Source organism: Saccopteryx bilineata, chromosome X (assembly GCF_036850765.1).
Source record: "Saccopteryx bilineata isolate mSacBil1 chromosome X, mSacBil1_pri_phased_curated, whole genome shotgun sequence".
Classification (NCBI taxonomy): Eukaryota; Metazoa; Chordata; class Mammalia; order Chiroptera; family Emballonuridae; genus Saccopteryx; species Saccopteryx bilineata.
Genome location: NC_089502.1, coordinates 88,759,667 through 88,787,208, shown reverse-complemented (window position 1 = coordinate 88,787,208; position 27,542 = coordinate 88,759,667). Strand labels below are relative to the sequence as shown.

General features: G+C 42.0%; 1 protein-coding gene across 4 annotated transcripts; it reads right to left on the bottom strand.

Moving 5' to 3' along the window:
• CNGA2 (cyclic nucleotide gated channel subunit alpha 2) lies at positions 1–26,764 on the bottom strand. Of its 4 annotated transcripts, XR_010727804.1 has the most exons (10): positions 26,689–26,764; positions 23,698–23,861; positions 11,833–11,901; positions 7,826–7,961; positions 7,519–7,611; positions 6,714–6,884; positions 5,238–5,345; positions 4,308–4,414; positions 1,334–3,577; positions 1–957 (listed from the first exon to the last, which is right to left on the bottom strand). XR_010727804.1 is itself a non-coding variant. In XM_066248968.1 (9 exons), the coding sequence occupies exons 4-9, from the start codon at positions 7,933–7,935 to the stop codon at positions 2,172–2,174; spliced, it is 1,995 nt and encodes a 664-aa protein (XP_066105065.1). In that variant the 5' UTR covers positions 7,936–7,961; positions 11,833–11,901; positions 23,698–23,861; positions 26,689–26,764; the 3' UTR covers positions 1–2,171. The 4 variants fall into 4 exon arrangements, 3 of the variants coding, with proteins under 3 accessions (XP_066105065.1, XP_066105068.1, XP_066105067.1); XM_066248968.1 differs by having other exon boundaries at positions 1–3,577; XM_066248971.1 differs by having other exon boundaries at positions 1–3,472.
• Positions 26,765–27,542: the final 778 nt, after the last annotated feature.

Genomic DNA, 27,542 nt, shown 5'->3' with positions numbered 1-27,542 from the left:
AAACAAGTGTTGAGGATGTAGAAAAACCAAAAGCTTGTGCACTTGTTGATGTGAATGAAAAATGGAGCCCTTGCTATAGAAAGCAGTATGATGGTTCCTTAAGATATTATAAATAGAATTATTATATGATGCAGCAATTTTACTTCTGGGTATATACACAAAGAAGTGAACGCATAAACCTAAACAGATTCTTGTACACTCATGTGTATAGCAGCATTAATCACAGTAGCCAAAAGATGGAAACAACCTAAATGCCTATTTATGGATGAATATCTAAACATGATGTGGTTTAAAACAATGGAATATTATTCAGCCTTAAATCTGATACATACTACAACATGGATTAACTTTAAGAACATTATATTAAGTAAAATAAGCCAGCCACAAAAAGATAAATAATGTGTGATATTATTTTTATGAGGATGCTAAAGTAGTCAAGTTCATAGAGACAGAAATAGAATGCTGGGTGCCAAAGACTGGGATGGTGAGGGAAGGAGAATTATTTAATAGGGACAGAGTTTTAGTTTGGGAAGATAAAAAAGTTCTGAAAATTTGTTTCACAGCAATGTAAATGTACTTTACTGCACTGTACACTTAAAAATATTCAAGATGGTAAACTTTATGTGTATTATATACCACAGTTAAGAGGGAGAGAACTGGCATGCACAAAAGCATCTGATTCTGCACCTAGATCTCCTTGTCCACTAATTAGCACTTGTCCTTTAGATTCCTGATCATCTGGTGGTACCCATTCAAATGTCTGTTCCTCCAGGAGATCCTCCCCAACTTTCCAGAATAGCCAGTGTTTCTGTCAAGACATGTCTGCTGGCAAATAAAAGCAAAGGAGTTCTGGTGTTTTTTATTACTGCTGCAGCAAATAAACATGATCCTCTGTGCCAAGAATGCAGACAGAGCAGTGAAGAAAACTGTCTTGGCACTGCTCTCAGAGGCCACAGTCTGCAAGGAAAAACAAATCATTCAAAACCAACCACATAGTGTGATATGAGCCAATGAGCACTGTAAATGCTTACAGAGAAGGTGACTGACTACAAAACATAGGAGCAAGTGCAGTCAAGGGAAATTTCTAAGAGAAGGTGGTACCTGAGCTGAGTCCTGAAAGACCAGTAAAGCTTAGGCAGGCAGAAGAAGACAGCAGAATGTATTCTAGGTGAGTCCTGGATAGGAGGGAAAGAGAAGTATGGGAAATAGGTTGAGAGAGGAAAGAAAATAATGTGAATAGCAGAGCTGAACAAAACCACAAATGGTTCAAAGGAATTTATTAACTTGTAAGTAACTCTATCACAGATATTAACTTGAAGACTCTCCCACCTACCATCAGTATTTAGGGCCTCTTCAGAAATGTTCTACATGGAAGGATGATTGCCTGAGCTCCTGACCACCTCCTTCTCTCAGTTGCATTGCCTGCTGCATGACTGCCAGTTACCTTGCTCCTCACTCTCTGCCCTGGAATAGACCAGAAGCTAGAAGCATCATCATATTTTTGATCCAGAGAAGAGTGCAGAGATTCTCCCTCGACTAGCAAACAGACAGATCAACAGAGCAGAAGTTGGAGTGCCTGCAATAGAGAGGCATCGCTGAGTGAGTGCCTTCCTCCTTGTCCCCTTCTATACAGTTTACCTGACTTGGGAGACAGACACTGGGTACCTGTGCTAAATGTCTTCAACCAGTGTTTGAATTAAATGCATATGCATGAAAATGGTAATATTCAGAACATACGTTAGAAAAAGGAAGGGCCAGAACCAAGTGGGAAGTGACTAGGAGCAAAGGTGCCCAGAGATAAGGTAGTACTGTAACAGAGTACACATCATTCTGTCTGTAGATGGCTTTCTTCAGAGCAGATCATTACCTAGGCTCCCAGTCCCAAGAGAGACCCCTTAAAGACAGTTCAGTTTCTCACTTCTTCCTTCTGCTGACAGAGTGGCTGAAGCTCATAAAAGGCAACCCAACACGGTCCACACTGTGCAAAAGCTTAGCTGTTAGCTAGACTTAGAGAAGGGCTCCTGGGTGATTGAGCCAAAAACCTGGTGAAGAGAGGCTTTGAGGAAAATTCAAGGTGATATGGGATAATGTATTCAAATGTGAAGTTCTCCACAGTTCTTCTAGCTCCTGGTGACAAGACCAACATTGTAGAGGCAGTTATGCCCAAGCTCTTATGGCTTTTCAGCAGCATCTGGCTCAGGGCTGTTCATCCCATCAGAAAGATAATCTTCTTCATTGCTCTGCTTCATCTTGGTTTCCAGAACCGTGATGCGCTGCTTGAGCTTCTGCTGCGCCCCTGTGTATTCGGTCAGCAGGCGGCCAAAACGAGTGTACAAGGTCTCCATGTTGATCTCCAGCTGTTCCATCTTCTCCTGCACATCTACCTCCATGCTGGTTGCCACCTCATTTTCATCTAGCAGCCCTTCCTTCATCAGGATCTCTCGGCCCCTCTCTTCCAATATCTTCTTGGCATCAGGGTACTCAGTCACAGCTTCCATAAGATCATCCTTAGACAAACAAAAGAGATCTGAGTAGCCCAGGCTGCGGATATTGGCTGTCCGTCGATTGCCCATTCTGCTTCCCTTAATGTTAAGGATACTGATCTCTCCAAAGCAACTCCCAGCCAAGAGCAGGGCATACTGAGTGACACCATCATCAGCCACCACGGCCAATTTTCCCTCCTTAATTATGTACATCTCCTTGCCAATATCCCCCTTGCGACAAATGTAATCCCCAGGGCTGAAGACCTGAGGACGAAGCTTCAATACCAGCTCCACCAGCAAGCCAGCCTCACAATCCTGGAAGATGCGCACTTTCTTGAGTGTGGATAGGTGGACATTGATGGCTATTTCAGCCCTCAGCTTAGCTGGCAGGTTTTTGAGAACTTCCCGCTCATCCACAGATTTCTTATTGGTCCACAAGTAGTCAAACCACTTAATGACTTTGGCTTCCATCTCCTTGCTGACCTTGCGGAATTGCATGTAATGTTTGACTGCATCAATCTTGGCCTGGAACTCAGCCCGGGTGGCATTCATGTTGGAGATCATGGAGCCCACATTTCCCACAATGGTGGCAAAGATGAGGACACCAATCAGGAAGTCAAAGATGACAAATAGGAACTCTTCATCTTTTACAGGTGGTGGCGTCTCCCCAATAGTAGTGAGGGTCAGTGTAGACCAGTAAAGGCAGTAGATGTATTCCCTAGCCAGGTAGCCATACTCAGGGTCAGTGATGTTAGGATAAACCCAGGTGTCAACACCAAAGCCAATGGACTTGGAGATGGCATAGTAGATGCAGGCATTCCAGTGGATGATGATCAAGATGTAGAGAAGCAAATTACTGATGCGGAAGATGTTAGGGTAACTGGTGCGTGTCTCAGTGCGGTCAAAGAATTCAAACATGCGGGCAAAGTGTAGCAGGCGGTTGAAGCGCACTTCAGGGATGTGGATGCCCACAGCAAAATAGACCAGGTCTGTGGGGATGATAGAAGCCATATCTAGCTTGAACTGCAGAGTATGGATGTAGTTGTCCCGTAACTTCTTGGGATCTTTGACCAACAGCCCCTGCTCTAAGAAACCTAGTAGAGATGGAAGCCAACATATCATCTCTGCCTTCAGGCCTCTCCCTCCCAATAGGCTAACACTCAAAAAAGTGACAAATACGCACTGAACCCTCTTTCCCAAGAAATGGTATAGGAAAATAATATAGCAGGGCTGGCTAAAAGAACCCTAAGGGAGCACCCCTGGTCTGTACCTCACTAAGCCTGTGAGAACCATGAGGTTCAAAAAGGGTCAGGTACCAACCCAAGTCCCAGCCAGGCAATTGAGTCTAACACTGTGTTGAAATGGCTTCCTAAAATTTTGGACTGCAGTGCCCTGGCCAGTTGGCTCAGTGGTAGAGTGTCGGCCTGGCATGCAGGAGTCCTGGGTTCGATTCCCGGCCAGGGCACACAGGAGATGCGCCCATCTGCTTCTCCACCCCTCCCCCTCTCCTTCCTCTCTGTCTCTCTCTTCCCCTCCCGCAGCCAAGGCTCCATTGGAGCAAAGATGGCCTGGGCACTGAGGATGGCTCTGTAGCCTCTGCCTCAGGTGCTGGGATGGCTCTGGATGCAGCGGAGAGACGCCCCAGATGGGCAGGGCATTGCCCCCTGGTGGGCATGCCAGGTGGATCCCAGTCAGGCGCATGCGGGAGTCTGTCTGACTGCCTTCCCGTTTCCAGCTTTGGAAAAATGCAAAAAAAAAATTTTGGACTGCAGCTTTGAACATATTGGTCATGATCCTGCCTGTGAATCTCAGTTGTTCACTTACCTGTGCGCAATCGGATGAAAAGATCTGCAATATAGACCACGTCTGAGAAGTAGTCCAGCACCAGCCACACTAGGTAGTAGCTTTTCTGTAGGTCACTGAAGCAGGCTCTACAAAAAAACAGTACTGGGCTTTACCCTCAAAGCCAGCCAAAGTCCCCTAAAAGGGCCCCAAGCTAAGTGCCCAATGTGTGCAGGATGTGAGGTGGTTAGCAGGAGAACTGATGAATGAGCATCACAGTCAGCCTGATGCTCAGTCAAATCTTTGCTGAATGAATGACTAGGTTAGGGTAGGAAATGCTGTCAGTGAAAGCTTTGGAACTGAGACTGCAAGAAGAATCACTATAGGTTGAAAATGTGGAGAAGAACTTTTCTCTTGAGGAAATACCATGATATGATCCAAAAATAGTAAGTGCTTAGGTGGGTGTGTCCAAAAGGTGGAGCTAGAGAGAAGACAAGGTCCAGAGGGTCTTAAAAGCCATGCTGAAAACTTGAACTTTATCCTGTGGGCAATATGGAGCCATTGAGGGGCTTGTTAGGAGAGTGACATAATCAAATCCCAATTTCTACCAGCCACACTAGTTGTAAGTGTGGAAGATGAGCCAGAGGAAGCAAGAGTGTTGCAAAGAATGGGTGTGGGGCTGTTGTAGTTGTGCCAAGGAGAGAAGTGGGTAGGATGGATGGAGAAGTAGAAACAGATTACAAACACCATGAAAAAGCATAAAAAGATAGACATGAAGCTTTGATAGCATATTAAATTGGGGGAGTGGGGGACTTTAATAAGGTAGGTGTCATTGGCAATCAGGGAATCCAGAATGAGGACTAGCATGGGTACACTCTGTATCCACAAGTAAGACTAATATGCTCCCAACTCCAGGGCCAGTGAACTAGGCTGCTTTGGCTACCTGTCCCCAGACTGTTTCTACTCACTCACCTGGCCACCAGCAGGCACCAGTTGTAGAGGACAGGCATGGCAATGACAAACAACCAGCGGTAGTACCAATCCCCAGCAGGGTCCAAGACAAATAGTTCAAATGCCTTTCTGAGGAGGCAGACAAGAGGTCAGGTTTGGGGACCAGACCCCCAGTGTAGCAACACCTCTACTCCCGGGGCCAGATTTCCTTAAAAGGCAATACCCCACAAACTGGAATTTATGGGGTGAGAGTTAGTTGGTTTAAGGCCCTGCTTTTCAGGGAGACACAACCTGGTACTAAGTATCTGAGTAGAGCTAAGATGGGCAAAAGATACTTTTTTTCCTATTTTAACCCCTCCATAAGCCAATTAACTTCTATGCTCTCTGGAGGCCCCTTTCCCAGAGAAAATGACATGGGACAGTGTTTTTATCAGGGTGGGCCTCAGATTCTGAGGAAGTACTTCCATAGGATGGTAATGAGGGCTCAAGACCTGTTCTTACAAACCTCCCATGAAGAGAGAGGAACTCCAAGCAAGTGAGTGTCACCTGCTTCCTGCCCACCCCGAAACCCCACCCCATTTGCTGTCTGGCCTCCAGCTTCCAAATCACTTTCCCAGATGCTGCCGCCTGCTTTGGCAATAACTTTTATCCAACACTAGGTAGAGGTAGGGAATGTCGGCTTGGCCAGATATCTGCAGTCGCCTACTCATTCCTCTGAAAACAGACTTTCCAACTCTGCCTTCTGTGTTTCCCCATCAACTCTTGCTTAATTGTTCCTGGACCTTCCTTGACAGCAAGTCTGCAGCATGGCCTCTTCAAAAGCCCATCTTTGCTTAGAATCATAGACATGAGCCCATGTTCACTGGCCTGAGCCCAAAGTTTTCTGGCTTGAAACCCTAGTTTGCTACCTTGAGCAAGGAGTCACTGACTTGGCTGGAGCTCCCCGGCCAAGGCATGTATGAGAAGCAATCAATGAACAACTAAAGTGACTCAACTATGAGTTGATGCTTCTCTTATCTCTACCTCTCTCTCTTTAAAAAAAAAAAGCCCATCTCTGCACCCACATACCCATATTGGCAGTAGTATGAACACACTCTAAATAGCACTTCCTAATTGCTTCCTCTTCTACATTTACTGACTGCTGGAACAGAAGCTACAATTGAGTCATCCCCCTGCCCACATTCAGGTTTCCTTGCTACTTGTTTTATGAGAAAAATACAACATTTGGCAAGAGGCAGCTTATGTGAGAAAAGCCATTAAAGTTTCCTATAGCAAGTGAGCCACTCACTGTTGTAAAGGTTGTTGGCCAGGAAAATGGAAATATTCTAGAGTTAAAACTATAACAAGTCTCTTCTTCCCACTCCTTCCCCTGACATGGCAGGGCATTGTGTAGACCCTACTCTTCCTATGATGGTGGCATAAGAAACCCCACTGAACCCTCTGATTGGATGCTTGGGAGCTCTTCCAGACCCACAAGTACAGGCTAAACAGCTATACTTAGTGCCCTTGTCCTCGCCGTCCTTGTCGTCTTTGCCTTTCCCTTGCTGTGTTGTCACTGTCTGGAGCTCAGGACCATGGAAACGCTCAAGGAATGAGTCAGGTCTAAGTTCCTCTTCATGGAAATTCTTGTTAGCCCACTCTCGAATGATCCTCACCAGGTGGATGATTCTAGATGTGAAAGGAGAATCATGAGCCTGAGAGAACTGTGTATTCAGAACATGTGTCTGGGAGATCGGTGGCTGATGAGGAAGATGGGAAACAAGACAAGTCATTATTTACCAGTGTTAAGAACTGAGATCAAAGCCAGTGCTGAGGGAAGGAAACTAGGGCTCAGGCAAGACTCAAAATGCAGCTAGAGAGGACAAGTAAGACTTATTTTAGGATGTGCCATCTCAGTTGATTGTTAAGAACAAAAAGGAGATCTCCAAAACAAGATGGAGGTTGTGTTAAGAGAGAATAGGCCAGGAAGAAGGGTATCCCAAATTTCCTGATTTCCCTATGAAATCTACAGCTCTGGGTGACAGACATCAGGGTCCTTTATGTAGTCCCTTCTGCTAGAAAGGATTCCTTCTCCCTGACATCTAGACAGGCAAGTCTAAAGGGAAGCCTCCACTGGTCACTCCCACCTTTTTCAGAGGAGCCTCCTCACAAGGTAAGAGTTGAGCTAAGATTGCACTGACAGTACTTGCAAGATGTCTTGGTGGAAAGGTCCAATGGGACTGAGACAAGGATTGCCATGGTATCCACTTTAAAAGTCTTCATGGGCAAGATTGTGTAACAGCAGGGCCATGATAGAACCTACCTGTGGAAACCACCCTTTCCCTGCTGGGGGACATCCATCTCTGCCAGCCTCTGCAGTTCTGAAGAGGTGTCATCTTCAGGTGCAGACTGTGGCCTGCAGAGGGAAAAACAGTTGACTGAGGGTTCTCTGAGCATATCTTGTGTCTTATCAACATTATCTCTTCCTGTGAGATTACTAGACATCACAAGGTTCCTTTGGAGAATGTTCTTGAGTCCAATATTCTTTACTCTGTGACAATGAGGCCAAGCTTGGAGGAAGTAGCAGCCTCCAGGCTATCTCTGAAATGACTCAGCCTCAGCAGACTCACCTGCTACTAGTCCTGTGGTCATCTTTTCCATTGGCTTTGATGGCAGGAGGAGTACAATGGTTGTGATTATTGGCTGGAGAGCTTTTCACACCATTAGATTTTTCTGTCATTCTCCATTTACATCAGGGACCCTCACCTGTTAGAAAAGATAAAGAGGAAGGTCACAGAGGACCCTGGAACCTTCATAAATCATGAGAGCTGCAGGTGAACAGTGAGAAGAGATCCAAAGCTTACTTGGCAAACACTAGCACAACATTACCTAAATGCAAGGCTCCAAGCACCAAGAAGATGATAGTGCTCTCCTTACCTGATAGGTAATTTAAAAGGCAACTGGTGTTAAATTATAAAATGTGTTTCTTTTTACTCCAGTGAAATTTTTGACATATGAAGTATCAGAGCTAATGTAAAACAAAAAATTGTTTAAGCCATCTTCTGGTGCCCTGATTTGCAGATGTGTGGCACACGCCTAGGCTGCTGAGCACCACCAAAGCCACCACTGTCCCCAAAACCCTGCCCCATGGAAGGAGATTTATCTCCTTGGCTCAAAGCAGCTGCCACTTAAACCCTAGCTCTGTGGTTCTCCTAACCCAACAGCATCCCAGAGCTCATGATCCTCAAGTTGGAGTCCCATCTCTCATTGATTTTTTTCAACCAAGGGCACTGTCTCTGGAGTTTCTTCTTTTCAGGTAAAGTTGCATTTGCTCCAGCACTGTCAAATACTGTCGCTTAAGCTGAAGAACAAAGAAAAGCTTCATGGGTGAGGAAGGGAGGGAGGAGGAGAGAAGAAAGAACTCTAACAGACTCCATAGGCAGTGGTCCAAGTCAAGACTCTCTCTTTTGGGCTATGAAGAGTCTTGGAAAGGTTGATCAAGAACATGGCACATACAGCATTATATTCTAGAAAGATCTTTATATCTGTTAGATGAAGACTGGACTATAGGGGGAGCAAGAACAGAAAGCTGGTGGTTGGAAGAAGGCTGTAGAAGATGGTGCCACTGAAGCATGAGACAGGGAAGAATGCAGAACTATTTAGGAAGGAAAATGAAGAGGACTCCAAGAAAGATTGGGGAGAGCAAGAGGGTGGAGTCATGCAGAAACAATATACAGAGTGAAGGTTCAGGTCAGAGCCCCAAAGAACACCAACATTTAAGAGTTGAGTGAAGTAGGAAGTGTCTATAAAGTAGACATAAAGAGTAGGTTGAGACAGAAAAATTCAAGAGACAGGAAATAGTGTTCCACAGTGTCTGCCATAAAGTCAGGGGGGCTTGGGCAAGGGAGACTTAGAGCAGTTCTTCCCTGCTGAAGCTGACTGGTATGGCCCCCTACTCCAGTTTTAGTCAGAAATGGTCAGGGCACTCACTAGATTCCTTGTGGCCTCTACTGCTGGAGCACCTTCTCTAATCTTGTTCCACTTTCTGGAGTTGTTACAATGGTGATAGAAGGCATGCCAACCTCTTTGGTAAGTATAACAACCTCAGAGATGCTCACCTGGTGCTCTCTGTGGGACTACATACAGCACTGGGATGCTAATAAGGTCACCTGAGGAAGAAGGACCTGCTTGGACCCTAGAGAAAGCAGACCATGGAGACAGAAACTTCCAAGCAACACAAACAAACCCGGGCCACTCATACTGATCGGGTTTCAAGGCTGGCCTCCTGGAAGCCTGAATATTAAAAGTTACTATAATACAGTGAATGAAGGGCAGGGATAGAAGGGGAATAGTGAAAGTCCATCCTTTTCAGGGATAGAGGAGACACTGTTGTGGGGAATCTTGGTCTGGACAAGGGACTGAGCTGTGTTTACAAGAATAAGACAAAGTAGGCCAAGGACAGCCTAGGGAGGCTGCAAATACCACGCAAAAAACTCACTACAGCCTCTTGCTGACAGAGAGACTGCAGGCTTTGCCTTCCACAATTTGGACTCCTCCCCTCCTTACTGATAATCCCTAATAAGATTAACTCTGAGCCTACAAGAGGTTAGCCCAGTGGCCATGACAATAGAACCCTCTCTAAGGTTCTAGCACCAAGACAGAGTCCTTTCCTGTGATCTCTAAACTTTTTCTTCCAGAAACAAGCCATTTCCTGAGTCAGGCTGCCCAGAGGCAGCTGCTCTGCCAAACACAGTAACCTACATTGGAACTGTACCCTCAGATCACTTGCCAGGAAACAAACCAGTGGTTTTCATACTCTCTCCAAGAAATCTCTGCTATTCCAAAATCTTCAGTTATCATCATGTTCCAAACAAGGTGTCTATCCCAAGCTTTTCACTCATATCTCCAACTGTTTCTCTTTTGAGGCACTTTAAACCCGATATAGCTAAAACTGAACTTGACACCCTTAACTACAAATTGTCTTCTCAACAGTTTACCCAGCTCATAGAGGGGTCTGCCTTCTACCCAGTCAGCCAAGCCAGAAACCTGAATTTCAACCATACTTCTTGTTTTCTTTAATTATCACATGCAAGTAGCATCTGTCATCAGTCAGTTGTCCCACAAATTCTGAAAGATCTGTCCAACTACTGCTATTTGTGTTGAAAGCCTTGTTCTGGTCTCTAACATTCACTGTCACTGCAGACTTGTTGCAACTGACACTGACTGGCCCAGAACTCACTGGGAACTAGAATAGAGGGAAAACATGGACACCATTAGGGTTTTCTAGGAATTAAAGGTCTCTGAAGGAGATGAGTCACCATGCCCCTCCATAGCATAAGAACAGAGAAAGAGGCTGAAGGAAGAGTTCTGAAGAGCTGCAAAAGTGACAGATGGCTTAAAGAACTGACCAATTGGATGAGACAGAGTACAAGACTCAGGGAAGGCAGAGTCTCAGGAAAGAAGGAGTCTTTAGGGCCAACACCACATGTCAGGAAGAGGAGGTCTGTCTATAAAGCCTTCATTTTCTTCTCCCTGAGATAAGAATTGGAGGAGTCCTGCAACCACCAACAGTGACCTCACTGGTGAACATATCCAGAGCAGCCTCAGAAGTGGTGGGAAAATAAGGCATATTTTTTCAATGTTTCAGAATTAGTAGGAGGAGAAGAACAATAGATAAAGAAAGTATCTAACTCTTTCCTGAATCTTGACTGAGAGAGAAGAGAGAGCTATAACGTGAGCACTGGCACATACGGGGTTGAGAAAGATTCTCTGTGCTGCTATTGTTTTTATCCTTTTACAGAAAGGAATTATTAAAGTAACTGTAAAGGTTTTGAGGAGGGATTCAGTAGATAATTAAAATATATATGCTTTGAACAACCCCAGTTAAAGTTAGAGTTCTTGAAATATGGATATAATGGGTGGGTCCAGGTATGAGTGTTGGAGAGAGAGACTTATCAAGCACACAGTGGAAGGGGCCACCAATGAACAGGCAAGGAAGGAAAAGGGTGATAGACCAACATTTTACTTGGGAGTGGAATACAGTAAGAAACAGTTAAAGAGCCTCATTCTTACAAAACCTCAGCATTCTCACTGCAACAAGAGAGGCATCAGGCAGCAATAGATATAGACTTTGGAAGTGAGCAGGAGGTTTGCAATACCTGCTGCAGGGATGCATAAGGAAAACTGAACAATTGTGAGGGCAGGATGGGATGGGTAAAGAAGACATCAGACAGTGTTGTTGACAAAAAGAGGAGAGACTGGTAGAGGTCCTAGATAGAAATAGGGACACTCAAGGAGGGAGATTTTTAAAACAAGAGTAAGGCACAATGATTCTGTAAGCCCAATATCAATCATAGTATACTTCTGGGACTCTTTTATCCTCACCCACAAGTTAAACAACAAGCTCAAGACTTTTATAGAAAATCCAGCCTGGTTCAAGAAGTGTCTTGGGCCCTGGTTGAAAACATCTGAGAACAATTCTTTTAGAGGTGCTAAGTCAAAGACAAAAGGGACAAGGTAGTCTAGTCAAAGATAGAAGCAAGGACTGTTAACTTCCAGTTTGTGGCACTTTCGAATGTTCACTGCTGCCCAGTACTCTTTTTTTCATTCAAGTAACCCATACATATTCCCAAGGTACCTGCTATACACCACCAGGTCAGTGCTAGGTGCTAAGGTTAGGGAGATGAATCTGGCAATCCTCGGTGTGCTAGAATGAAAGAGAAAACAGTCTGGAACACAATTCATTCTCAGAGTCATTTGTTTGTCAACCTCTATTCTATTTCTCCATAGCAGTTGACACAGCTTATCCACACTCTCCTTCTTGAAATAATGGTTTCACTCTCCTGGTTTTCCTCCAAATTCACTGGCCATTCTTCATAATGTTCTCTGAAAAAAATCCCTCCTTTTTCTTAACTATAAAGTTTGGAGTATCCTGAACTCAGTCTTTGGATGAAATTCTTATCTTGTATGTCTTAATCATTTCCTTATCCAGTTTTGTGGCTTCAAACACATCTGTATGCTAATGACTTTCAAATTTATAACACCAGTCCAGTTTCTCCATGAACTACAGTTTGCTTCTCTTACATTACCACTAAGATGTTTAATAGGAATCTCATCCTGAATATGTCCAAAATTGATTTCTTAATCTTCCTGTCTAAACCTTATCCTCCCACACACACCTGCATCTTAACAAAGGTAATATCATTCTCCCATTTATTAGAGTCAAAAACCTCAAAGTCATCCTTGCCTCCTTTTTTTCTTTCATATTCCCACACTCTACATATATAAATTATGTGAACTTTATCTTCAAAATATACCCTGTATCCAATCATTTTTCACTATCTTCACCATTTATACTTAAGTCCAAAATACCACTTTTTCTTAATGCTTGGCACATGGTAGATGCTCAATTAGTAAGTTTTACATAAATAGTCAATGAATAATATCTTCACCTTTCCCAGTCCATTACTTCCTCTCTTTCTACTTCTATTACTCAACTTAGGCCTGCACTATATCAATTAGTTGATTTTAAAGGAATATGCAACACTCTACATATGGACAAGACAGAGTAATAGGGACCAGATATACCCTTTAGAATGAAATAACCAAACCTAGAAAAAATATACTGTGGGTCAAATAAGTTTGCAAATATGATGTATATGTTTGCTCACTTATAGTTTGCATTGAGTGTGGGGGATAGGCTGTAAGCAAGCAGGGTCCTTATAGCCTAAGGCTTAGTTTTAAGACTAAGCCTTTCCCACCCTTTTAATACTAAGATCTTCTCAACACTCAGATTTTCCCCACACTCTTGACTGTTGCATGACATGGGGTGGTGCACTCTTATGAGCAATCCCACTTATGCCTCAGGTAAGTGGTTTTGTATCAGAAACTTCCTTATTTGTATACTGGCTTAAAAGGCTTTAATTTCTACACTATAAAATAAGGGAGACCAGGGGCTCTCTTTAGGTTACTGCAATTAGCATTGCAGAGGAGAAACAGCCAAGATGGTGGAGTGCTAAAGAAGAAGCCAGTTTGTGCAGAGTTTGTGCAGAGAGAAGGAGATGGAGAACAGAGGTGAATAAGGCTGGTAAGGTAGAAACCATTGATTCTAGGAATACTCAGATAAGTCAGTGGCTTTGGGAGCCCTATATAGAAAGGGAAATGTTTTCCCTCTGTGTGTATTTCTTGCCCACTGGGTGTGAGTTAGGATTAAAGGTGATGGCCCACTAGTTTTTGGCTCAGTTCTTTCATTACCGTCTGTCCTAATCAAAAGTGAACCATGGGCCAGGTGGCTGTGATGATGGCTGTGGCTTCTGGCCTTACATATATGAAACAGCAGTTTTCAAGATGTTAGACATTAGGTAACAATGAGCAATGATTCCTAAGAAACGGGAAACAAATGAGGTGATCCCTGCAATTGCTCTAGATTACTCTGTCATGAGAGTTTCCAAGCCATGACACAGTGAGGGAAAATGCATGTGGACTGTAATAGATTCCCTAAGTTGAAATGACAGAAGAGAATCCGAAGAGATCAACACACCTAGTGTTTGCAGAGCAGAGTACTGGAGAAGATAAAGATGCACAGAAAGAGAACTCTGGATATCTGCAGAGAGTCCCTCACAAGTATGCAACCAAGTATTTATCAGTGCACACTATGAAGAAGTTATCCATGACTGGGGAAAGAACCATCTCAAAAGTTAGAGCTTAGTGTCCCCATCCCTAACACAGTACTTGAAATAGCACTTGAGAATATAAAATGCAATGATTCATGGGATACTGAATAGTGTATCCAGAAGTGTCTTGCATCTATAATGGGAACAAATCTCAGAGATGTTTATTTTATTTTTAAAAATATTTTTAGAAATAAAAATGTATCCAGTATTCAACAAGAGAAAACTCAGTATACCCATACAAAAACTAACAGGCATTCACCTAATTTCTTCATAATAAAGAAGAAGAAATCTATCAATCAAAATAAAACCAGAACTGATACAAATATAAAATCATTAGATAAGGGCATTAAAACACTGAATATAACTGTATTCTATATATTCAGAAAGTTAAATAAGGTTATGGAATATATTAAAAGACACAAATCAAGCTTCAAAAGATAAAAACTACATATTTTGAGACTTAAAAAAATAGATATTTAAGAAGACAAGATTAGTAAACTTTAAGATGACAAGTTAAAACTACCCAAAATAAAACACATAGAATAAAACAAATCATACAAAGAAAGAGCATATGTCAGAGTAATGGTAGCGTGAGAGATATTTCTGATCTCTCCTCTTAAAATTTCAACAAGATGAACAATTATAATGTAATAAAGGAATACCAGCTGGGCTCACAAGTGCACGTGAAAAATTCACGCACAGAATGGACTAAAGGTGGGGCGGGGTGAAAAGGGGAGGTGGAAGATAAAATGCATTCACAGAGGGCTTCAGAGGGGAGTGGAGACAAACATGGAGTGACTATGATTTTTTTTCTCTCTGCTGGACTATGGGGAAGAAGGAAGCTTAGGCTCTCTAGATTTTGTCTGAGGGGTACAGAGAGGGAAACTCGGAGTTACTGGGTCTCCTTCTGCTGAGAGGAGCAGTGAGATAGAGGGGCAGAGAGGGAGGTAAATCAAAGCAACCAGAGTGCAGGGTCACAGCCAGTGATTGTATGGTATGCCAGCAGCCCACATTCGGCAGAAACAGTGAAAGCTAAGATGCAGTCTCCCAACCTCCCAGATCCTGCCTCCCTCGCCTCATGGTACCAAGAATGGCAGAGACAAACCTCACAGCAACCCCTCCAAAATCACTTCCTCCATTGAAGAACAGAGGTGCTCTACATCTGGTCCATGGGAAGGAGTGCCCAGAAGCCTGAGATCACCATTGCTAGATTAATAAAGCCGGAAACCTGAAGCAATAAAGCCCTAAAAACATACCCCACCCACCAACTCCAATGCGACCCTGCCTATATCATTGCAATAGCAACATCTAAGTGGACAACAGCTCAGGAAATTCACAAATCTAAAAGTTGCAATGCAGAGACACCTACTGAAAGAAACCTCTCAAAACCAAAATTTATTTTTCCCCTTTTTTCCTGTTTTCTTTTTTTCCCTCTTATTCTTTATTCTCTTTTAATTTTTTTCATTTTTATATTTCTTCTTATTTTTGTAGGTGTTTTGTTTTTCTATTTTTTTATTGTTTCTGACATATTTTTGTGTTTTTCTTCTTTACCTGTCATAATTTTTTTAATTTTTTATCATATTTTTCAGTTGTTTTTTTTTTGTTAGAGTTCTTAACAATACCACTCTCAAATGCCATCAAGGTAGAAGAGACTTAATACTATGGCTATACAAGCCAAAGATGTAGTTCAGAAATAAAATAAAAAATCTCCAGAAAAAAATCTTAATCACATGAAAAACTTAGAGTTAAATGATAAAGAATTCAAAATTAAAGTTCTTAAAATATCAACAAGATGCAAGAAGACACCAGTAGGCAACTTAATGAGCTCAGAAACAAATTAATGAACAAAATGAATACCTCACCAATGATATTGAAATGTTATAAAAAGAGATGAAGAACTCAGTATGTGAATTGAAGACTCTGGTAGCAAGTTTAGCTAATAAAACAAGCCAGATAGAGGAAAGAATCAGTGACATTGTGGACAGGCAACTGGAGATGCTACACAGAGAAAAAGAGAGAGACTCATGAAATAAAAAAACTGAGAGAGCTCTACAAAAACTGTTTGACTACATCAGAAAGAGCAATATAAGAATAATGGGTATATCAGAAGAAGTAAAGACCGAGAAGGGAATAGAGAGCCTATTCAAACAAATAATTGATGAGTAGTTCTCAAGCCTATGGAAAGAGAGCCTCAAATCCAAGAAACAAACAGAATGCCAAATTACCTCAACCCGAAAAGACCTACACTAAAGCACATCATAATGAAATTGTCACAAATCAATGACAAAGAAAGAATCCTCAAGGCAACTAGGGAAAAGAAGAATATAACATAAGGGAAAGACCATTAGGTTATTATCAGATTTCTCAGAAGAAATCCTACAAGCCAGAAGAGATTAGACCTAAACTGAAAGAGAGGAATTACCAGCCAAGAATACTATATCCATCAAAATTATCCTTCAAATATGAAGTAGATTTTAAAACTTTAACAAACATACAGAAGCTGAGGGAATTTATCACTGGAAAACCCCCAATTCAGGGAATACTCAAGGGAGGTTATTTTACCAAACACAAAGAACAAAATAAATAAATAAATAAAAGCTACAAGTAAAAACTCCAAAGAGGACACAATAAAAACAAGGATAACATAAAATAGGAGTAAATAAACACCTGTAGTAGCAAAGGAGGATGGAATGCAGAAGCACTCATAAGACAAAGGACTCTTGTACATATCAACATTGTTTTCTTAATAATCTAATGGTAAACACCCATGAAAAAGCCACTGCTGAAACACACAGCTTAAAAAAAAAGAAACAGGGAAAAGAAGTATGCAATATCACCAAACAAAAACAAATGACAGAACAAAAAAGGGAAGAACCAAACCAGACACAGAGCTGCCAGAAAATCAAACAGAAAATGGCTATAGGAAATCCTCAATTGTCAATAATTACCCCAAATGAAAATGGACTGAATTCACCAATAAAGATGCACAGAGTAGCAGATTAGATCAAAAAGCAAAACCCAACCATATGCTGCCTTTAAGAGACACATCTAAGCTGTAAGGACAAAAGTAGACTCAAAGTGAAAGGTTGGAAAATGATCCTTCAAGCAAATAATATCCAAAGAAAAGCAGGTGTAGCCATGCTCATATCTGACAATGCTGACTTCAAGACAACAAAGGTAGCCAGAGACAAAGATGGACATATCATAATGAAAAGGGAACATTGTGTGAAGAAGACAGAACACTTCTAAATATATATGCACTGAACCAGAGAGCATCAATATATAGAAAACATCTACTAATTGATTTAAAAATAGGAGCAAACAAAAACATGATCATGCCCTGGCCAGTTGGCTCAGGAGTAGATCATTGGACTGGAATGTGGATATCCTGAGTTCAATTCTTGGTCAGGGAACACAAAAGAAGTTCCCATCTGCTTCTCCACTCCTTCCCTCTTGCCTTTCTCTCTGTGTCTTCCTATTCTGCAGCCATGATTTGATTAGATTGACTTGGCCCTCAGCACTGAGAATGGCTCCATAGCCTCTGTCTCAGGTGCTAAGAAGAGCTCAGTTGCTGAGCAATGGAGCAATGCCCCAGATAGGCAGAGGACAGCCCCCTAAAAGGTTTTCTGGGTGGAATCCGGTTGGGGCAAATGCAAGAGTCTGTCTCTCTACCTCCCCTCCACTCACTGAATTAGAAAAACAAAAGAAAAACAAAACAAAAAAACTCACAATGATAATTGGAGTATTCAACACACCACTGACATCTTTAGATAGATCATCCAAACAGAAAATCAATAAAGAAATATCCACCTTAAACAACACTCAGACCAAATGGACATAATAGATATTTATAGGATATTTCATCCCAAAATATCAGATTAGACATTCTTTCCAAAGTACATGGAACATTCTCAAGGATAAATCATATGTTGGGCCACAAAACTAACATCAACAAATTCAGGAAGTTTGAAATAGTACCACACATATTTTCTGTTCATAGGGCTTGGAAATTAGAATTTAACAGTGAAAAGGAAGTAAAGAAACTCACAAAAATCTGGAAATTAAACAACATACTTCTAAAAAATGACTTAGTCAAAAAAGAAATAAAGGCAGGATTAAAAGATATATACAAACCAATGAAAATGACAACACGACATATCAAAATTTCTGGTATGCAGCAAAAACAGTAATGAGAGGGAAGTTTATATCATTACAAGTTTATATCAACACAAGTTTATATCAACAAACAAGAGAGATTCCAAGAAAACAACCTAACATCACACCTTAAGGAACCAGAAAAGGAAGAACAAAGGCAATTCAAAGTCAGTAGAATAAAAGAAATAGTAAAAATTTTAGCAGAATTAAATGAAATAGAGAACAAAGAAACTATTAAAAAACAAATACAATAAAGAGCTGGCTTTTTGAAAAGATAAAGTAATTGACAAACCCCTGTCTTGACTCACTAAGGAAAATAGAAGAAGGACTCATAAACAAAATTCGAAATGAAAGAGGAGAAATTACCACAAACATCATAGATATAAAAAGGATCATAGTAGAATATTATGAGAGATTATATACCACCAAATCAACAACCTAGAGGAAATAGATAAATTCCTAGAACAATGCAATCTTCCTAAACTGAGTCACGAAGAAGTGGAAATCTTAAATAGACCTATAAGCAGGGAGAAAATAGAAACAATTATCAAAAACCTCCCCCCCTCAAAAAGAAAATCCAGGACCAGATGGCTACACTAGTGAATTCTACAAAAATTCAAAGAAGATTTGATACCTGTCCTTCTCAAATTCTTCCTAAAAATAGAAGAGGCATTACTCTCCAACACATTTTATGAGACCAAAGTAACCCTGATACTAAAACTTGGCAAGAACAACACAAAAAAAGAGAACTACAGACCAATATCTCTAACAAATATAGATGCAAATATCCTAAACAAAATACTATCAAATTGAATACAACACATTAAAAAATATAATACATAATGATCAAGTGGCATTCATTCCAGGAGCGCAAGGATGGTTCAACATATAGAAATCTATCAACTTAATACACCACATCAACAAAGAACAAATATCACATGATCCTTTCAATAGAGGCAGAAAAGGCATTTGATAAGATACAACATGACTTTATGTTTAAAACACTCAATAACATCGAAATAGAAAGAAAGTAATTCAATCTAACAAAGGCCATGTATGACAAGCCATCAGCTAATATCATACTAAATGGTGAAAAATGAAGGGTTTTCCTCTAAAATCAGGAACAGCACAAGGCTGCCCACTCTCTTCACTCTTATTCAAGATATTTCTGGAAGTTTTAGTCAGAGCAATCAGTCAAGAGAAAGAAATAAAGGGCATTCATATCTGGAAAAAAGAAGTAAATGTATCACTTTTTTTTTTTTTTTTGCATTTTTCTGAAGTTCGAAATGGGAGGCAGTCAGACAGACTCCCGCATGCACCCGACCAGGATCTACCCGGCATGCCCACCAGGGGGCGATGCTCTTCCCATCTGGGGCATCGCTCTGTTGCAAACAGAGCCATCCTCAGCGCCCGGGCCAACTTTGCTCCAATGGACCCTTGGCTGCGGGAGGGGAAGAAAGTAACAGAGAGGAAGGAGAGGGGGAGAGGTGGAGAAGCAGATGAGTGCTTCTCCTGTGTGCCCTGGCTGGGAATTGAACCCGGGACTCCAGGCCGACGCTCTACCACTGAGCCAACTGGCCAGGGCCATTGTATCACTTTTTTAAAAATTATTTTTATTTATTTATTCATTTTAGAGGAGAGAGAGAGAGAGAGAGAGAGAGAAGGGGGGAGGAGCAGGAAGCTTCAACTCCCATATGTGCCTTGACCGGGCAAGCCCAGGGTTTTGAAACGACAACCTCAGCATTCCAGGTCAACACTTTATCCACTGCGCCACCACAGGTCAGGCTGTATCACTTTTTGAAAATGACATAATCCTGTATGTAGAAAACCCCAAAAACTCCACCAGAAAAAAAAAAACTATTAGAAAAAATAAACCAATACAGTGAGGTCACAGGATACAAAGTCAATATACAGACGTTCACTGCTTTCCTGTATGCTATTGATGAAACATCCAAAAATAAGCTGAAATAACTATTCCTTTTACAATTGCAACAACAGAAAATAAAATAAAATAACTAGGAGTAAGCTTAACAAAGGATGTGAAGGACCTATATACTGAAAACTACAAAACATTATTGAAAGAAATTGAAAAAGACACAATGAAATGGAAAAATATTCTATGTTCATGGATTGGAAGAATCAACATAGTTAAAATGGCCATATTACCCAAAGCAATATACAAATTTAATTCAGTCCCCATCAAAATTTCAATGTCATTTTTTTAATAAATAGAACAAAAAAATACCATGTTTGTATGGAACAATGAAAAAACCTAAATAGCCAAAGCAATCCTGAAGAAAAAGAATGAAGCTGTAGGTATCACACTACCTGATGTGAAATTATACTACAGAGCCACAATAATCAAAACAGCATGGTATTGGCAGAAAATCAGACTTACAGACCAATGAAACAGAATTGAGAGCACAGAAATAAAACCATGTTTATATGGATAGATCATCTTCAACAAAGTGGTCAAAAAAACACAATGGAGAGAAGAAAGAATCTTCAATTATTTTATTTATTTATTCATTTTAGAGGAGAGAAAGAGAGGGGGGGGGTAAGGAGCAGGAAGCATCACCTCCCATATGTGCCTTGACCGGGCAAGCCCACAGTTTCGAACCTGCAACCTCAGCATTCCAGGTCGATGGGAAAGCCTCTTCAATAAATGGTGCTAGGAAAATTGGAAAGCCACATGCAAAAAAAAAAAAAAAAAAAGAAAGAAAGTTGACTACAGTTTGACCCCCTGAACAAAAATTAATTCAAAATGGATCAAAGACCTAAATATAAGATCCTAAACAATAAATTACATAGAAGATATAGGTACTAAGCTCATGGACATTGGCCACAGAGAACAATTTATACATTTGACCCCAAATGCAAGGAGAATAAAGGCATTTGAGAGTATATCAAACTAAAAAGCTTCTGCACAGCAAAAGAAACTGACAACAAAACAAATAGGCAGCTGACTAAATGGGAGATGATATTTGCAAACGACAGCACTGATATAAGGTTAATATCCATAATATATAAAGAACTCACAAAGCTCAGCAGCAAAGAAGCAAAAAATCCTATTAAAAAATGGGTTGAGGACCTGAACAGACACTTCTCTCAAAAGGACATGTAAATGACCAACAGATACAAGAAAAGATGCTCATCTTTACTAGCAACTTGAGAAATTCTAATCAAAACTACAATGAGATACCACTTTACACCTGCTAGACTTGCTGTTATCAACAAGACAGGTAATAACAAGTGCTGGAGAGGCTGTGGAGAAAAAGGAACTCTCATCCACTGTTGGTGGGAATGAAAATTAGTGCAACCATTATGAAAGAAAGTTTGGTGGTTCCTCAAAAATTTAAGAATAAAATTACCATATGACTCAGCAATCCCTCTACTGGGTATCTACCTCAAAAACTTTTGTAAGTAAGGACACTTGCACCCCCATGTTTGAGTGGGACTGCGAACTGACAGAATCCTTGCAGTTTAGGTTTGTGGGGGTTAGAAGTGTGGGGAACTGGCAATACGCTGACAGAGTCCTTGCTGCTCATCCTCCCACCTCACTTGATTGGTTAAGTTGGTAAAAGCTAAAACCTCTTTCCCACAACCTCTGATTATTTAAGTTGGTAAAGGCAATTTACATGGCCTCCCCCACACCTCCATGTTAGCTGTGATTTTGGTAGTTTCTACTCGTCCCATCCCCCATGTCCCTGGAAGAGACTAGAGGCAGTTTTCTTTTTACCCTTTGTTTTGTGAAGTTAAGATGTTATGCATGGTGGAGGGCTTTTTGGTCTCTGGGGAGAATTCTTGATTTCTCTTGGAAATGTGACTTTGTATCTGAACTCTCTGTTTTGCAAAACAACTTTGCTTTACACTATAAAGATAAAGTTTTTGGTGGTGGAGACCTTTCCTGAAAGCCATCAGCTTGGCAGGAGGCCTACCAATCCTATCCTTTTTCTTTCTGTGTTTATTTTCTAATCATCCACCATTCCCACTCTAGACCCACAAAATTATAAGTTGCACTGGCTCGCAACACATGTTCATTGCAGCATCGCTCACAGTGAACAAAACATGGAAACAACCAGAGTGTCCCTCAATAAAGGATTGGATAAAGAAGATGTGGTACATATATAGAATGAAATACTACTCAGCCATATGAAATGATGACATAGAGACATTTAAGACAACATGGATAGACCTTGAGAACACTATACTGAGTGAAATAAGTAAATCAGAAAAAGCTAAGAACGGTATGATTTCACAAATATGTGGGATATAAGACTGAGACTTATAAACATAGATAAAAGTGAAGTGGTTATCAGGTAGAAGGGGATGTGGAGGAGGAGTGCAGGGAGGGAGGAGTAAGAGGAAGGGTATAAAGAGGGACAAATATAAGGTGACGGAAAATGATTTGACTTTGGGTGATGGGTGCACAATACAATCAGCAGTTCAAATGCCATAGAAATGTTCACCTGAAACCTATGTACTCATCAATCAATGTCATTCTGTTAAAGTTAATTTTCTAAATAAAACTTAAAAATAAAAAAGAGCAAACTGCAAATTGTGACACAACTTCAAGTAGCTAAAATGAAGTGTAGTTAACATTCTCAAAGAAGGGGAGAGAAAAAAGATATTTGAAGAACTTATGGCCAAAATTTTTCCAAATTTGGTAAAACTATAAACCCCAGATGTAAGAAGCTCAATGACACCCAAACACAAGAAACATGAAGGAACCTATACTGAGGTCCATCATGATCAAGTTGCACAAATTCACTGATAACAGGAACATCTTAAAATTAGCCAGAAAAATAAAGCATATTACATGCAGTCACAAAAGTAAGTATGACATCAATATCCAGTAATAAAGGTGAAGGTGATAACAGCATCTTACTGCCGAGCTTCAGGCTTTCCTTCCAACTTCCACCTGGACATTACACTCTTGCTGCCTTTTGTTCCCAATCATACTTAATTTATTGCCACCATCGGCTCTTTTGACAGACATTTATGATGGACTGAGGCTTCAAGCCTTTAGTTTCTGGCCTTCAGGATAGCTTGGCACTTTTCTCTGAAGCACATATCCATGCTCTTTCTGACTATGCACAGCTTCCTGCCAAGTTTCTAAGGTCCTGGGGCAAAACCTCAGTCCAGATTATGCTACCCTTCTTTGTCAGCACCCTCCTGCACTACATTGTGCACTGCCCGAGGACAAGCATCAGTGTCTGCATTGTTTGTATTACATCCCCACATAACACAGTGGCTGGCTCCTGGAAAGCACTCCATACATATTGGTGGAAGGAAGGAAGGAAAGAAGGAAGGATGGAAGGAAGGAAGGAAGGAAGGAAGGAAGGAAGGAAGGAAGGAAGGAAGGAAGGAAGGAAGGAAAGAAGGGAGGGAGGGAGGGAGGGAGGGAGGAAGGGGAGAGGATAGGAAGAAGATACAAAGGGTGGGAGAGAGTATATAAGAGTTTGACTTTGGTGCAGTTTTGAGGAATCTCAAAAGACAGAGCTACTGGTAAGAGAGACTAGCTCCAATGTGTCTTCCTAGATGGAACATAAAACCCTCCAAGTGACCCGGTGGCACAGTTCTTTTATACTCCAGGTCATCGTGGCTCAGATTCAAGTTAATAACATCCACATTTTTTCCACTGTGATTAGGAAGGGAACTCTTCCATAACTTACAGCCTAAAGAAGCAGGCTCTAGGTCTCATCCAGAAACTAGTTCCCCAGATATTCAGTTCTAGCCACTGCAGTTGAAAACGTCCTGGGCACTTTTTCCTGGGTACTCCATTCTGCAAACTCTGGATGCCTTGTTCTCCTTGGATTCTCTTCTCTGTCTTCTCAACCTAGGGAATGGTGGCAAGGGGAGGGTCATGCACATCATGGGTAGGCAGGAAGGTAAATCAGGAAGATGGGCAGGCAGGCAGAGAGCAGCAAAGACAGCTAAAAAGAAGATTGATCTTGAGTGTGAGGAGCAACCTCTTATTCATTAAGCAGCTACCACTTGACCAAGGTTAACTTATTTAATCCTCACAACAACCTGACAAGGCTGATACTATTGTTAGCCTAATTGTAGAAATTCACACACAAGCAATCTGGCTTCAAAATTACACTCAGCCATAGGACCAGTTTGGAAGGTGAACTGAGCCAGGGACTTGGACAATAACAAAAAGAAAGTTAACAACTGTACCAGTCTCCACAGGCTCTTAGGGTTGACTTTTGAGTGTGGATCTGAAGCTGCAATGACTCCCTTGTGTCCCAGGCCTGGGAGGACAGTTGGAGGGGGCCCAGCCATGGTGAAGGAGAGTTGTAGGAGCTGGAAGTAGGCAGTTCCCAGCTGGAGATGAAGAGAGTGCTTGGCGTTCACTAAGCAGGCAGTGGGTCCCTGGGCTCAACCTTTGCTAAACTGACATGACTTTCTCACTCCTGCCCCAGCTCCTATCTTTCCAATGCCTTATCTTGAGAAAAACACATCTCTTCTCACATGTGCTCAACTCAGGAGCCTAGGAGTCACCCTTGATTCCCACAACTAAGCCCCGAATCCTGTTGGTTCTTCTGCCGAAATCTCTCTAGTACCTTGTCCATTCTGACTGTTGCTGCCCTAGGACTAGCCTCAAAGTTTGTCACAGTTTTCTGACTCATTGCTTCTTAGCCTTCATATCCCCAGCCCTTCCTGTTCACCAGGGTGAGTTCAATAAATCTACATCTGCTCTGTCTGTCACTCCTGGTCCTAATACCGATGGATATATAGCCTCCTCCAGAAATAAACTTTTTCAAGGCAAGGACTTTTCTGTTTCTTTAATCATTAATCCCCAAAGCCTAACCCAGTGGTAGTTAGTACATATTTGAAAAGTGAATGAATGAATGTATTCCCTAAGCTTACTGTGCATTTTCCCAAATCTACACATTGTTTCATGTCTACTTTCCCCCACTTTATTTGTATCACAGACTTATCATGTACTGAAAAATATTTACTTTCTTTTTATCTGTCCCCCACAAGATAGTTACATCCATGTAAGCAGTTAACAGGTATGACTTATTCCCTGCTGGGTCCCAAGACTAAGGACAGTGTCAGATTTTTGTTATACACATGATAAATTCCAAACTTTGCACTTGGACATTCAAATCCCTTCTAGATCTCACTAGACTCATATTTGCAGTATCATCTCCTGTGAAACCATCTTATGTTGGAGACTGGTGGAGTGTGGCCAGAGCTGGTAGTTCTGAGGCCACCATGGTACCTGAGGGCCAATCAGGTACACATTCTGTCAGCCACTGTTGGGGTTCATGTCAAACTACTTGTGTCCAGTGCAAGCACTTAATGTCTCTCCCTCTGAAGAAGGCACCACCACCCTGGAATCCTCCATTTGACAAGCAGTACTACGGGTTTTGCCTATATTCTTCCATCAGCAGGGTCTAAAAAATAGGATACCTCAGCACTGCCTCTTATGGCTGCAGTCCGACATGGATATGGTCGACACCTGCTGGACTAGGCTCAAGTGGAAATGAAGGGCAAGCTCAACTTCAGAGACCAAATGGGGAGCCTGTCCCCAACACAGGCTTGCTGCCTGGTGCTAAAATCTTCCTTCAGTCAGAAGCTGCAAATGCTTTGCTAAAAATGCATCAGCCTAAATAGCAGAAAGAACAGGGTTCCAAAGCCAAAGAGGACCTCAGTGGGTGCTTTTACTCAAGATTCTCCATAGGAGGCCAGGGCACAGCTCAAAGGACTGAAAATAAAAGCCACAATCCTAGCAGACTTTCTAGAGGAAGCATACATAAATCTCCACTCCTATCTCTGTTACTCTGCATACGCAGAGAGCCAGTGAACTCCCAGTGGCAAACTCCCCATGCTCTGAAGCTAAGATGCCCAGAAATGCCCTGGGAAGGCAAGCAATGGAGGTAAGCAAAAGTACTGAAACTCACAGACTCCTCCTTATTTCTCACTAAACCCTGCCTGATCAGGTAACCCCTCAGCCCCTCTGCTTTAAGCCTTCTCCAGCCACCCACCCTGCTGCCCTCCCAGGAGAAAACAAAGGCTCAACTGCCTTGGGACAAGCTTAACTTAACATATACTACCTCCATACCCCTAGAGCCCCCAGAATTTCATTTGGCTGGTTTGACAAGGGACAAACATTCTCCACACAATTACTTTCCTTCAGCAACCTAGGCAGACCAGACACATGAGGGCCCATGTCAAGCCTGGCTCTAAGACCTACATATTTTCATTACCTCCAGCCCCAACACCATAAAAACTATTGGCCTGTGGCCAAAGGAATGTGTAAGCCCTTGGTCAGTGGCTGTCTCAACCTATTGCCAGCCCCTTTTCTCACTGCTCAGAGGGCTTCAGAGGTAGAATGTCCCTGGCCACAGTCAGCATCTATTGGTCTGTGAAGCATCTAGTCAAAGATAAGCCTTTAGGGACTTATTAACACCTGAACCAGCAGAGACCACTTGTCATTCCTGTCCCTAAGCTAGTAAGTAGGTTATTTGAACCCCCCACGCAGCTGGCAACTTTCCAGTCAGAAAGCTTCCCCACCTTGCCTGATGACAGCAGAGAGGTTGGCAATGACTCAGAAGAGCTCATGCCCTTGGCTGAGACAAGCTTAAGGCCCTGGACCAGGTTAGCAAATGCCTACTAGAGAAGCTATTTTGCCTGATGGCTGGATGACTGACCTTTCCACTGTAGACCTTGCACACTCCAGGCTGTCAGCAGATGAGGGCTGGATGCTGGAATGCTCAGCTGTGAAAGCTGCTTGTCTGCTCAGACCCAGAAACCAACCCCTCCCTAGCTCCCTAAGGAGTAACCAACCCCTCCCCTTCTTCCCTTACATAGAGCATGCTTCACTCAGGGCTTTGTGTCAGGGGACTCAATGCTACCAACTTATTTCTTTCATACAACTGCCTTCCAGCTTTGGCCACAGTCTGGTCAGTCTACTTGGCCAGAGGGCAAACCACTGAGAAACCTGAGAGGTACCTGGGATGGGGCAGAGATGAGAAGAAATTTTCCAGGGCTCCCTGAACTTAGCTTCCGAAAAGGGCTGAGGTTGGGGAAAGGAAAGTGGGCAAGAGTTTTTGGATGGTGAGTCATTGGCTCCTTTTGAAGAAGCCAGGATCTTAGGCTTCTCTCAGATACAACACAGTCCCACTCTACACACCTTCATCTCTCTCACCCACATGTCCACATTCTTCTTGCTGCATTCCTCCACCTTCTGTAAAGCCAGTCTAAGAGAGAAAACCTGGAATATTGAATTTTTGAATTTCAGATTCTGCTGGGGCTAGCAGGGGTCTGGGGTTTTCCCAGCAGGGTAGCATGACCAGAAGCTTACAGCTAGCTTTTTCCTACTTATACACAGTTTGGGGGACTCCTTGCTTTCTCAGAGGACTGTGTGAGGCAGCTTACATAAGACCTTGTACACAAAGCCCAGGGCACACACAGGTGTACGTATCAGCATATGATAGCAAGAATTCACAAGGATGCACACCAAGCCAACCACAAGAGTTAGCTCAGGGACAGCATAACTTTGGGG